Source organism: Phocoena sinus, chromosome 11 (genome assembly GCF_008692025.1).
Source record: "Phocoena sinus isolate mPhoSin1 chromosome 11, mPhoSin1.pri, whole genome shotgun sequence".
NCBI lineage: Eukaryota > Metazoa > Chordata > Mammalia > Artiodactyla > Phocoenidae > Phocoena > Phocoena sinus.
Window position 1 is genome coordinate 3388901 of NC_045773.1, and position 15437 is coordinate 3404337.

General features: G+C 43.5%; 1 protein-coding gene across 1 annotated transcript in view; it reads right to left on the reverse strand.

The window, feature by feature from the left end:
* Positions 1-15437, reverse strand: part of GRIP2 (glutamate receptor interacting protein 2) — an 88479-nt gene that overhangs the window by 13869 nt on the left and 59173 nt on the right. Inside the window, 1 exon segment of the mRNA XM_032647961.1 lies at positions 1927-2068. Coding sequence (XP_032503852.1) covers positions 1927-2068 — 142 coding nt within the window.

The following is a 15437-nucleotide window of genomic DNA, read 5'->3' on the forward strand; positions in this document are numbered from 1 at the left end:
GGCATGTGGGATCTTCCCAGACCGGGGCACGAACCCATGTCCCCTGCATCGGCAGGCGGACTCTCAACCACTGCGCCACCAGGGAAGCCCTAGGCCAGTTCTTTAACTTCCCTGAGTCTCAGTTCTTTCATCTGTAAAGTAAGGGTGATAATACGTATTTTATCAAATTATAATTGAAGGATGGATGGGTGGAATGAATTCACGTTTCCCTCCAGCTGAAATCCATGTGTAGCCTTTCCCTCTCCTTGGGTCTCAGTTTCCCCACCTAGAGAATAAGCCTAAGCCCCAGGGTCCAGCTGACTTCAGAGAGGGCTATGGTGGTGGGGGGGGGGGGGGGATGAAAAGGCCAAGCAGTAGCAGTGTACTAGCCCAATGGTTTTCTACCTAGATACTATTAGAATTACCTAAGGAGCTTTTTAAAAAGGGCAGATGCCTGGCCCCTCCCCCTGACCAATGAAATCGTAACCCTGGGAGCAGGGCCAGGGAAGATAATTCTGAGAAGCAGCCAGGGCTGAGGGTGGGGAGGGGGGTTGCAGCAGGTGCTGAGATGCACCTGACCTGGGTGGGGGAGAAGGAAGCAGTGGACTGGAGTGGGGGGGTCTTAAACTCTAAATGTAGATTTTGTTCTCCATGCCCAGCATTGCCCAGCAAGCTCCCTGAGGGCCTAGGGGAGTGACTGAGTCAGAATATGGTGGATTTGGGGGGAAGGCCAGAGCTGTGCCGTCCAGTATGATGGCCACCAGCCACATGTGGCTACTGGGCTCCTGAATTGTGGCTGGCCTGAACGGAGACATGCTGGAGGTGTAAAATACACACCAGATTGTGAAGACATAATATGGAAGAAGAATGTAAAATACTTTGTTAATTATTTTTATATTGATTACATGTTGAAATAAGTACATATTTAAGATCTAAAAAATTTCTTTTTACTTTTCTAATGTGGCTGCTAAAAAGTTTATAAATAAATTTGTGGCTCACATTATACTTCAGTTAGACAGCGCTGACCTGGATCGGCCAGGCAAAGGCAGACAGGTTGTCTACTGTGCCCTGTAGGGCTGGCGCACAGTAGGTACTCAGAAAATGCCAGAGTGGATGAAGACATTTGAGGTCAGAACGGGTCCCACTGGCCTCTGCAGTCTGCTGGACACCCCGCAGGGGGCGATCCAGCAGTACAGACTCCAACAGGTTGACGCCTCAGCCCCAGAATCCTTCCCATCCTCCTGCACCACCCCACCATGGTTTCGCCCCTTGTGCTGTGTCCTCCTCCAAGGGGCCATTCTGCCCGCCAGGCTGGGCAAGGCTTCCTTTTTACAGAAAGCTCTTCTCAGTGCCTGGAGCTCACTGCAAAGCTGTCCAGAGAAAGGCTGTCTCACCCACACTGGGGTTGCCTCCCTGTGACCCTCGTGGGGACCAGTTCCACTTCTGGGCCCAGATCCACCTGCTTCCCCCTCCAAACTGGACAGCCTGGACACCCCTCTTCTCACATCTCTCCCTTCTGCCACAATTTCAGGGAAACTTTCTAGGGGAGAGGATAGCAGGGACCCCTGCCCCAATGCCTCAAGAGAGGTGCCAGGCTGTGCTGGGACCCAGGTACCAGGGACATGGCCCCTGTACTATGAAGGCACATAGCAGGTGCTCCAAAAAGACTCACATGCTGACTTTCCAGAAATGGGGTGATCTCCAGGTTTGGGGGAGCAGAGGGATGAGCATACATTTATCCAGCAGTTACCTGAAGTAGGAGGTCTGCCAGGGGCTGGCCCGCATCTGAGGAACTGAGGCGCAGAGAGGGATGGGACAGGCCCCAGGTCACCCAGGCCATCGATGTTGGAACAAAGGTAAGATCCAGTTTGGCTGATCCCAAAGCCCAGCTCCTGCCCCATGGGGTCCCTGGGCTCACCTGTGTGTCCCCACAGAGCCCCGGCTCACCTCTCAGCCAAGCCACGCTTGGTGAGTCCTGAGATGACAATGGGATCGAAAGGCTCCTCTGTGCCTGAGATGGTGATGCCCAGGGGGCCCCCGTAGCGTTTCAACTCCACCGTGTAGCTGACGGCACCTGTGGCCTGTTCATCTGCAGGGGGGGTAAGCATCAGGGCTGGGGGACACCCATCAGGGGTAGGCCGTAGGAATGGGCACTCCCAGAGCCCCGCCAAGCTTTAATGCACTTCCACTCATCATACTCATCCATTAATTCACCCACTCCCTCAGACATTAATTCACTGATTTACGCAGCCACTAATACACCGATTCCCTAGGCCACTAATACAGCCATTCCCTCAGCCATTAGTTCAACCATTCTCTCAGATTTAATTCAGCCATTCCCTCAGCCATTAATTCACCTATATCCATCTGTCAGTAATACACCCATTGCCTGAGCTATTAGTTCACCCATTCCATTATGCCAATAATACACCCATTCTGTCACCCATTCATTCATTCATTTCCTAAGCCACTAACAAATCCATTCCCTCAGCCAATAGTTCACTCTTTCCTTCATGCCATTAATAAACCCATTCCCTTAGCCTTAATACACACATTCTCTCAGCCATTACTTCACCTGTTTCTTCACCATTAAGCCTCCATTTCCTCTTACATTAAATCACTGATTCCCTCATCCAAAAATATGTGTCGGATACCCACATTCCCTCAGCCATTAATATACCCATTCCCTCATGCCATGAATTCACCCATTCCCTTAACATTAATTCACCCATTCCCTCAGCTAATAATTCACCCATTTTATTAGCCATTAATACACCCATTCCCTCAGGCATTAATTTACCCATTCCCTCATCCAGTAATTGACCCATTCCCGCATGCCATTAATACATGCACTCCCTCAGCCATTAAGTCACCTAATCCCTCAGCTATTAACACACTCATTCCCTCATGCCATTGATTCACTCATTCACTCACCTATTAATACACACATTTCCACATCCATTACTTCACACACTCTCTCCCATTAATTCACCTATTTCCTCAGCCATTAATACACCCAATTCCTCATACTGTTAATTCACCCATTCCCCTCAGCTCTAATACACATATTGCATAGCCATTAATTCACCCCTTCCCTCAGCCATTAATTCATCCATTCCTACAGGCATCAATACACCCATTCCATCAGGCCATTAATACAACCATTCCCTCGGCAACTAATATACCTGTTCCCTAAGCCATTAATTCACCCATTCCCTCAATCATTAGTTCACCCATTCACTCATGGTAATAACGCATCCAATCCCAAAGGCACTATCATACCCATTACCACAGCCATTAATTCATCCATTCCCTCAGCTATTGATTCTCCATTCTCTCAGCCGTCAATTCACCCATTCCATCACCCATTAATTCCCCCATTCTTCCAGCCATTAATTTACTCATTTCGTCAGCCATTAATTCACCCATCAACCAGGCATAATACACTAATTCCCTCATGGCATTAATACACCCATTCCCTCAGCGGATTAGTTCACACATTCATTCATGCCATTAATAGTCCCATTCCCTCAGCCATTCATTCAGTCATTCCCTCTGCAATTAATTCACCTCTTCCCTCAGCCACTAATTCCCTCAGCCATTAATACAACTCCCTCATGACGACGTTAACACCCATTCCCTCACCAATTAGTTGACCCATTCATTCATTCATGCCATTAACAGACCATTCCCTCTGCCATTAACATACCCATTCCCTCAGCCGTAATTAATCCCTCCATTATTTCACCAGTTACTTCAGCCATTAATTCACCCATTAATCAGGCATTAACTTCACCTACCCTGCAGCCATTAACACACCCATTCCCTTTTCCTTTAATATATCCATTCCCTCATGCCATTAATACATCCATTTCCTCATGCCATTAATTCACACCTCTCCTAGCCATTAATTCACCTCTTCCCTCAGCCATTAATTCACCCATTCCCAGCCATTAATCACCCATTCCCTCAGTCATTAATACACACATTGCCTCATGCTATCATTTCACCCATTCCCTAGGCCATTCATTCAGCCATTCCCCCAGCCATCAATTCACCTATTTCCTCAGCCATTAATTCACCATTCCCTCAGCCTTTAGTTCACCCTTTCCTTCATGCCATTAATACACCCATTCACTCAGCATTTTAAATTCATCGATTCCCTCAGCTATTAATTCACCCTTTCCCCCAGCCACTAATTCACTCATTCCCTCAGCCAGTATTTCAAACATTCTGTCAGCCATTATTTCAGGCTTTCCCTCAGCCATTAAGTCATATTCCCTCAGCCACTAAAACACCCATTCTCTCAGCCATTACTTCACCCATTCCCTCAATGATTTTTTTCCAAAGCACTTTACTTTTATTAAACTCACATAACTCTCATAACAACTTTAGATACAGGTGTTATTTTAACCTTCATTTTGCAGATGAAGAAACTGAAACACTGAGGTAAGTTGTTCACAGTCACAACTTAGTAAATGGTGCAGTTATAAGCAATCTGGCTCTAGATTCTGTGCTCTGAAATAGAAGACTCTTGCCTTTCTAGAATATATGTAATCTGGGAGCTCTTACATTAGGTGAAAATGTCAAGTTATGTCATTATTGGGGTAAAATTGAGTTTTTTTAAGTTTCTAAGGATCAGATTTATCAAAGCTGCATTGAATATCTACTGATATCCATTGTTCCTGCCCTTACAGAGACAAAAAAGCAACTGTCCCCTGGGATACAGAGCCAGGAACAGCAGTGAGAAGACACCTAACCAAACAAACACAAATCAGCAGAGTAACATAAGAAAACTGCTGGGTCCAGCCCTGCCTAACAGCCTCATTAGTGCCCCTACTTAAATATGTCTTATTTTCACTAATAACTTAGAAAATATCTGGTCAGACAGAGTGGCTTGCCTTTCAGAGCAGTAAATAGGTATATCTATCAATTATATATACTGGGAGAAACAAGAACATTTCCAAACACATCATGTTTGAAAATCTCAACAGTAATATTCCCTTGTCAAATAGAAATAATCTAATATTCACTTCTATTTTTTTTCATGGAAAGGCACTTTTAAAAAATTTTATTTAATTTACTTTTGGCTGCGTTGGGTCTTCACTGCTGCGTGTGGGCTTTTTCTAGTTGTGGTGAGCGGGGGCTACTCTTTGTTGCAGTGCACGGGCTTCTCACTGCAGCGGCTTCTCTTGTTGCGGAGCACAGACTCTAGGCGTGTGGGCCTCAGTAGTTGTGGCACGCAGACTCAGTACTTGTGGCTCGTGGGCTCTAGAGCTCAGGCTCAGTAGTTGTGGCACACAGGCTTAGTTGCTCTGCAGCATGTGGGATCTTCCCAGACCAGGGCTCGAACCCATGTCCCCTGAATTGGCAGGCGGATTCTTAGCCACTGTGCCACCAGGGAAGCCCGGAAAGGCACTTTATTTTAAATATAGCAGTGTGTACATGTCAATCCCAAACTCCCAATCTATCCCTTCCTGCCCACCATCCCCCTTGGTAACCATAATTTCGTTCTCTTAAGTCTGTCAGTCCGTTTCTGTTTTGTAAATAAGTTTATTTGTATCTTTTTTTGTATTCTGCATATAAGCAATATCATATGATATTTGTTCTTCTCTGCCTTACTTCACTTAGTATAATATTCTCCAGGTCCATCCATGTTGCTGCAAGTGTTTATGTCATTCTTTTTAATAGCTGAGAAATATTCCATTGTATATATGTACATCTTCTTTATCCATTCTTCTGCTGATGGACATTTAGGTTGCTTCCATGTCTTGGCTATTGTAAACAGTGCTACAATGAACATTGGGGTGTATGTATCCTTTTGAACCATGTTTTTCACTGGATGTATGCCAAGGAGTGGAATTGCTGGATCATATGGTAGCTCTATTTTTAGGGTTTTTTTTTTTTTTTTGGCGGTATGCGGGCCTCTCACTGTTGTGGCCTCTCCCGTTGCGGAGCACAGGCTCCGGACGCGCAGGCTCAGTGGCCATGGCTCACGGGCCTAGCCGCTCCGCGGCATGTGGGATCTTCCCAGACTGGGGCACGAACACATGTCCCCCTGCACTGGCAGGCGGACTCTCAACCACTGCGCCACCAGGGAAGCCCTATTTTTAGTTTTTTTAAGGAACCTCCATACTGTTCTCCATAGTGGCTGCACCAATTTACATTCCCACCAACAGTGTAGCAGTGTTCCCTTTTCTCCTCACCCTCTCCAGCATTTACTGTTTGCAGATATTTTGGTGATGGCCATTCTGACTGGTGTGAGGTGATACCTCATTGTAGTTTTGATTTGCATTTCTCTAATAATTAGCGACCTCGAGCATCTTTTCATGTGCCTGTTGGCCATCTGTATGTCTTCTTTGGAGAAATGTCTCTTTAGGTCTTCTGCCCATTTTTTGATTGGGTTGCTTGTTTTTCTGATATTGAGCTACATGAGCTGTTTGTAAATTTTAGAGATTAATCCTTTGTCAGTCGCATCGTTAGCAAATATTTTCTCCCATTCTCTGGGTTGTCTTTTTGTTCTGTTTATGGTTTCCTTTGCTGTGCAAAAGCTTTTCAGTTTAAGTAGGTCCCATTTGTTTTTGTTTTTACTTCCATTACTCTGGGAGATGGATCGAAAAGGATATTGCTGCAATTTATGTCAGTGTTCCACCTATGTTTTCCTCTAAGAGTTTTATGGTATCTGGTCTTACATTTAGGTCTCTAGTCCATTTTGAGTTATTCTTGTGTGTGGTGTTAAAGAATGTTCTAATTCCATTTTTGCACATGTAGCAGTCCAGTGTTTCCAGCACCATTTATTGAAGAGATTGTCTTTCCTCCATTTTATAGTCTTGCCTCTTTTGTTGTAGATAATTGACCATAGGTGCGTGGGTTTATTTCTGAGCTTTTTATCCTGTTCCCTAAACGATTAATTCACCTATTCCCTCAGCCATTAATACACCAAGTTCCTCATCCCAATACATCCACTGCCTCAGCCATTAGTTCACCCATTCTCTCATGCCATTAATGAACCATTCCCTAATGGGTCACCAATTCCCCCATGCTATTAATATGATTCCCTAAGCCATCAATTCATCTATTCCCTCAGCCATTAATACACCCATTAATTCACCCCTTCCCTCAGCCATTAATTCACTCATTCCCACAGCCACCAATATACCCATTCCCCCAGCCATTAATGATTCCATTTACTCCACCACTAAAACACCATTACCTCAGCCATTAATTCAGCCATTCCGCCAGCCATTAATTCAGCCATTCCCTCAGCCATTAACTCACCTATTCCCTCAGCCATTAACTCACCTATTCCCTCATGAAATTGTTATATCCAACTGTCAGCCATTAGTTCACCCATTCATTCATGCCATTAAGATACCCATTCCCTCTGCCATTAATGCACCCATTCCCTTAGGCATTAATTCACCCATTCCCTCAGCCATATTTAAAACATTGTCTCAGGCATTAATATAGCCATTCCCTCTTCCTTTAATATATCCATTAGTTCATGCCATTAATATATCCATTTCCTCATGCCATTAATTCACCCATTATTACACACATTCCCTCAGCCATTAATTCACCCATGTCACCAACATTGATTCACTATATCCCTAAGCCATTAATTCACCCATTCCCTTAGTCATTAATTCACCTATTCCATCAGCCATTGGTTAACCTTTCATCTGTTATTAAAACACCCGTTCCCTCAGCCATTAATTCAGCCATTCCAACAGCCATTGATTCACCTTTTCCCTAAGCTACTGATTGAGCCATTCCCTCAGTCATTATCTCAAACATTCCCTCAGGCATTAATTCAGCCATTCCCTCAAGTACTAACACACCTATTCCCTCAGTCATTAGTTCACCCATTCATTCAGGAAATTAAACCCATTCCCTCAGCCATAGTTCACCCATTCCCTTTGCCATTAGTTCACCCATTCCCTTAGCCATGAAAAACCCATCCCCTCAGCCATGAAAACCCCATTCCCTCAGCCATAGTTCATCCGTTCCCTTAGCCATGAAAAACCCATCCCCTCAGCCATTAATACACCCATTCCTTCATCCATTAGTTCACCCTTTCCTTCATGCCATTAATACACCCACATCATCAACCTTTAATTCATCCATTCAGTCAGGCATTAATTCACCCATTCCTTCAGCCATTATGCCATTAATTCACCCATTCCATCAGCCATTAATTCACCCATTCCCTCATGACATTGATACACCTATTGCTCGGCCATCGTTCATTTATTCCCTCAAAAACTAATACATGCATTTCCTCAGCCATTAATTCACCCATTGCCTCAGCCGTTAAACCACACATTCCCTCAGCCCTTAATACACCCATTCTTCAGCCATTAATTCATCCTTTCCTTCAGCTAATACACCCATTCCCTCGGTGACTAATGCACCCATTGCTTCATGCCACTAATTTACCCATTCCCTCAGCCCTAATACACACATTCCCTCAGCCTTTAAAATCACCCATTCCCTGTCCATTAATTCACCACACCTCGAAGCCATTAATTCATCCATTCCTTCACCCATTAATATATCCATTGCCTCATGCCACTGAAATACCCATTTCCTCAGCCATTAATTCATCTATTCCCTCACCCATTAATACACCCATTCTGCCATCCATTAATTCACCCATCCCAAAGCCATTAATTCAGGCAATCCCTCAGCCATGAATTCACCCACTCCTCTGCCATTAACTCATGCATTCCCACGGCCATTAAAACACCCATTCCCTCATGCCATTATAGTTCACCCATTCATTCAGCGATTTTTTCACACATTCCCTCAGCTATTACTTCAACCATTCCCTCAGCCATTAATTCAGCCATTCCCTCATCCATTAATACACCCATTCCTTACGCATTTAAATCACCAATTCCCTCAGCCACTGATTGTCCCATTCTTTTAGCCATTACTCAACCATTCCCTCAGCCATTTTTTTTTGCGGTTCGCGGGCCTCTCACTGTTGTGGCCTCTCCCGCTGCACAGGCTCCAGACGCGCAGGCTCAGTGGCCATGGCTCACGGGCCCAGCCGCTCCGCGGCATGTGGGATCTTCCCGGACTGGGGCACGAACCCGTGTCCCCTGCATCGGCAGGCCCACTCTCAACCACTGCGCCACCAGGGAAGCCCTCCCTGAGCCTTTGAAACACCAGTTGCTGCAACCATTAATACATACATTCCCCCTTGCATTAATTTACCCATTCCCTCAGCCATAATTCACTTATACCCTCAAACATTGATACACCTATACCTTCAGCCATTTTTACACTAATTTCCTCACGCCTAATACACCCACCTCCTGAGCGATTCGTTCACCCACTCCCTCAACCACTAATTCACCACTCCTCTCAGCCATTAATTCACCCATTCCCTCATCATCAGTTTACACATTCCCTCAGCCATTACACACCCATTCCCTCTCTCATTAGTACACCTATTCCCTCCCCCATTAATTAACCCATTCTTTCCACCATTAGTTCACTCATTCTCTAATCTACTAATTCACCTAGTCCTTCAGGTATTAATTCATCCATTCCCTCAGCCATTAGTCACCCATTCCCTCAACCACCATAGAACCATTTACTAGGCCTCTAATGCACCCATCTCTCAGCCATTAATTCAACCATATTCTCAGCCATTAACTCAGTCATTCCTTCAGCCTGCCATACACCAATTCCCTCAGCCATTAATACACACATTTCTCCATCTGGTTTAATTCGCGCACTCCCGTATCCATTAATTCACCCATTCCCTAAGCTGTTAATTCAGGCATTCCCTCACACACGAATTCATCCAGTCCCTCCGCCATTAATTCACCTAAACCCACAACCATTAATACACTAATTTGCCCGTGCCTAATACACCCATCCCGTTAGTGATTCGTTCACCCATTCCCTCAGCCATTAATTCAAGCACTTTCTCAGCCACTAATACCTCCATTCCCATAGCCATTAAATCACCCATTCTCTCAACATTAATTGATCCCTTCCCACAGCCATTAATTCAGCCATTCCCTCAGCCATTAATACACCCATTCCCTCATGACATTGATACACCCATGCCATTGATCAGTGATGATCAATGGTATGGGTGTATCATTGATCAATCAGCCATTGATCACTTAATCCCTCAACCACTGATACATGCATTCCCTCAGTAATTAATTCAACTATTCAGTCGACCACTAATTCACCCATTCCCTCATCCACTAACTCACCCATGCCTTCAGCCATTACTTCAACTATTCCCTCAGCCCCTAATTCAGCTTTCCCTCAGCCTTTGATACACCAATTCCCTCAGCTATTAATACACACATTCCCACATCCATTAATTCACCCATGCCTGGATTCACTAATTCACCCTTTCACTCAGCCATTAATTCAGCCAACCCCTCAGCCATTAATTCACCATTCCCTCACCTATTTCCTCAGCCATTATATACTCATTCCCTCCGCCATTAGTTAATACATTCCTTCATCCATTACTTCACATATTCCCTCAGCCAATAATTCACCCATTTCCTAAGCCATTAACTCACCTATACCTTCAGCCATTAATAAACCAATTCCCACAGGTCTAATACATCTATTCCCTCAGCCATTAATTCACCCCTTCCCACAGCCATTAATACACCCATTCCCTCATGCCATTACTTCACTTGTTAATTCAGTGATTATTTCACCCATTTCTTCAGCTATTTATTCAACCATTCCCTCAGCCATTAATACACCCATTCCATCTGAATTTAAATCAACAATTCCTTTAGCTATCATTATACTTATTCCCTCAGCCACTGATTCTCCCTTCCCTTTAACCATTACTCAACCATTCCCTCAGCCTTTGAAACACCAGTTCCCACAACTGTTAATACACATATCCCCTCCAACCATTAATTTACCCATTCCCTCAGATATTAATTCAGACACTCCCAGAAGCCAATAATTCAGCCAGTCCTGAATCCATTAATTCAGCCATTCCCACAGCCACTAATCCACCTATACTCTCAACCATTAATTCACCTATACCCTCAGCAATTTTTACATCAATTTCTCATGCTTAATACACACATCCCCTCATGATTATTTCACACATTCTCTCAGCCATTGATACACCCTTTCCTTCATCCATTAATACACCCATTCCCTCAGTCATTAATTCATCTATTCCCTCAGCCATTACACATTTCCTCATGCCATTAATTCGCCAGTCCTCTCAGCCATTAATTCACCCATTCCCTCAGCCACTAATACACCTATTCCCTCAGCAATTCCCCCATTCCATCAGCCATAGATACACCCATTCCTTCATCAATTAATACACCTATCCCTCATGCCATTAATACACCCATACCCTCAGGCATTAAATCATCTATTCCCTCAGTCATTAATACACACATTTCCTCATGCCATTAATTTACCTATTCCCTCAGCCCTATACACACATTCCCTCACCCTTTAATTCACTCATTCCCTCTCCATTAATTCATCCATTCCATCACACATTAATATACCCATTGCCTCATGCCATTAATACACCCATCCTCTCAGCCATTAATTCACCCTTTCCCTTAGCCATTAATTCAGTCAGTCCCTCAGCCACTGATTCACTCTTTCCCTGCATCATTAACTCACCTATTACCTCAGCCATTAATACACTCATTCCCTTAGCCATTAATTCACCTATTCCATCAGCCATTAATACACCAATTCCCTCAGGCCTAATAAACCCATTCCTTTAGTGATTAGTTCACCCATTCCCTCATGACATTAATACTCCCATTCCCTCATGTCATTAATAAACCCAATCCTTAAGCCATTGGTTCACCATTCCCTCAATCATTAATTCACAGATTCCCTGAGCCATTAGTTTATCCATTCCCTCAGCCCTTACTACACACATTCCTTCACCATTAATTCATCCATTCCCTCACCTACAAATACACCCATTTCTTCAGGCCATTAATTTACCCATTTCTTCAGCCATAATACCCACATTCCCTTAGCCTTTAATTCATCCATTCAGTCCTTATTTCACTCATTCCCTCAGCCATTAATTCACCCATTCCCTAAGCCACTAATTCACCCATTCCATAAGTCATTAATTTACCCATTTTCAGCTGTTATTCAACCATTTCCTCAGCCACTTATTCAACCATTCCTTCAGACTTTGATACACCAGTACCTTCAGGCATTAATACACACAATGCCCACATCCATTAATTCACTCTTACCCTCAGCCATTAATTGTGGTATTCTCTCAGCCATTTATTCAGCCAATGCTTAAGCCATTAATTCACCCATTCCCTCAGTCATTAACTCACCTATTCCCTCAGTCATTAATACACTCATTCCCTCAGCCATTACTTCACACATTCCCTCAGCCATGAATTCACCCATTCTCTCAGCCATTAATATACCCATTTCCTCATGTCATTAATTCACACAAGCTGTCAATCCTAATACAAACTTTTCGTCAGCTATTAATACACCCATTCCCCCAGCCATTAGTTCTCCCATTCTCTCAGCCATCAGTACACCATTTCCCGAAGTCATTAATTCACCCATTACTTGTGCCATTAATTCACCCATCCTTTCTGCCATTAGTTTACTTATTGTCCAAACCACTAATGCACCCAGTTCCTCAGGCATTAATTCATCTATTCCCTCAGCCATTAGTTCACCCATTCTGACAGCCATATTCACCCATTTCCTAAGGCATTACCACTAATTACCATTTCCTAAGGTATTAACCACTAATACACCAATTTTCAGCCACTAATGCAACCATTCTCTCAGCCATTTATTCACCCATTCCCTCAGCCATCAATTCATCCATTCCCTAAGCCACTAATACATTCATTTCCTCAGCCATTACTTCACACATCCCCTCAGTCATGAAATCACCCATTTCTCAGCCATTAATACACCCATTTCCTCATGCCATTAATTCATGCAATCCATCAGTCCTAATACCTTTTCGTCAGCTATTAATACATACATTCTCTCAGCCATTAGTTTACCCGGTTCTCTCAGCCACCAATATACCATTTGAGGAAGTCATTAATTCACCCATTACCCCTGCCATTAATTCACACATTCTTTCTGCCATTAGTTCACTCACTCTCTAAGCCACTAATGCACCTAGTTCCTCAGGGATTGATTCACCCATTCTCTCAGCCATTAGTGCACCCATTCTGACAGCCATATTCACCCATTTCCTGACATTAGTTCACCCATTCCCTCAACCACTAATATACCAATTTTTCAGCCACTATTGCAACCGTTCTCTCAGTCACTTATTCACCCATTCCCTCAGTCATTAATTCAGCCAATCCCTCTGCCATTATTACACCCATTCCCTCAGTCATTAATACACCAATACTTTTATGCCTCATATACCTACCCATTCGGTCACTGATTAGTTCACCCATATCCTCAGCTATTAATTCAGCTAATCCCTCAGCCATTAATACACCCATTCCATCTGCATTTAAATCACCAATTCCTTCAGCTGTTAATTCACTCATTCCATCAGCCACTGATTCTCCCTTCCCTTTAACCATTACTCAACCACTCCCTCAGCCTTTGAAACACCAGTTCCCACAACCACTAATACACACATCCTCCATCCCTTAATTTACCCATTCCCTCAGACATTAATTCAGACAGTCCCTCAGCCAATAATTTATCCAATCCCGAATTCATTAATTCAGCCATTCTCTCAGCCATTAATTCACTTAGAACCTCAGACATTTTTACACCAATTTCCTTATGCCTAATACACCCATCCCCTCAGGAATTGATTCACACATTTTCTCAACCATTGATACACCCATTTCTTCATCCATTAATATACCCATCCCCTCATACCATTAATACAGCAATTCCCTCTGTCATTAATGCATCTATTGCCTCGGCCATTAATACACACATTTCCTCATGCCCTAATTCACCACTCCTCTCAGCCATTAATTCACCCATTCCTTAGTCATTAATACACCCATTCCCTCATTAATAGTCATTAGCTCGGCCATTAATTCACCCATTTCCTCAGCCATTAATACACCCATTTCCGCATGCTATTAATTTACCCATTCCCTCAGCCCTATACACATTCCCTCTGCCTTTAATTCACCCTTTCCCGTAGCCATTAATTCAGCCCACCCCTCAGCCATTAATTCACCCATTACCTGAGTCATTAAATCACCTATTCCTTTAGCCATTAATACATATATCCCCCATCCATTATTTTACTCGTTCCTTCAGACATTAATTCAGACATTCCCTCAGCCAATAATTCAGCCAATCCCTAATCCATTAATTCAGCCAGTCCCTCAGCCATTAATTCAGCCATTTACTTAGCCTTTGATACACCAATTCCCTCAACCATTAATACAGATTCCCTGATTCTTTTATTACCTATTCAGGCCTCCATAATTGACCTATTCCCTTAGCCATTAATTCAGGCATTCCCTAAACCATTAATTAAGTCAATCCCTCATTCATTAATTCATCCCATCCCTCAGCCTTTAATTCCCCATTCCCTCAGCCATTAATTCACCTATCTATACCGTCACCTATTAATTCACCTATACCTTCAGCCATTAATTCACCCATTCCCCCAGGCATTAATTCAGCTATTCCCTCAGCCCTTATTTCACCTATACCTTAATTCACCTATTCCCTCAGTGATTTGTTCACCCATTCCCTCATTAATAGTCATTAGCTCAGCCATTAATTCACCCACTCCCCCAGGCGTTAATTCACCTATTCCCTCAGCCATTAATTCACCCATCCCCCACACATTAATTCACCTATTCCCTCAGCCCTTACACCACCCATTCCATCAGCCACATTCACCAATTTCCTACGAAACTAGTTCACCCACTAGTTCCCCTGTTCCCTTAAACTCTAATACTCCCATTCATTCAGTCATTAACTCACCGGTTTCCCTCAGCTATTTAACTAAGCCATTCCCTCAGCCATTAATTCAGCCATACTCATCACCATTAAGTAAGCCATTTTCTCTTCCATTATTTCACCCATTCTTTCAGCCACTAATACACTTATTCTGCAGCTATTCATTTATCCATTCCTTCAGCCATTAATTCACTAATTCTGTTAGGAGTAGTTCACCCACTCCCTCAGCCAAAATTCACCCATTCCCTCAGCCTTTAGTTCATCCATTTCCTCAGCCATTAATTCACCCATACCCTCAGGCAATAATTCACCCATTAACTCAACTATTAATTCACCTTATCCCTCAGCCATTAATACACCTATTGCCTTACCTATAATACACCCATTCCTTCAGTCATTTTTCATCAATTCCCTCAGCCATTAATACACCCATTTCCTCATGGAATTAATTAACAAATACCCTCAGCCCTAATACCAACTTTCTATCAGCTATTTTTAAAAACTAATTAATTAAT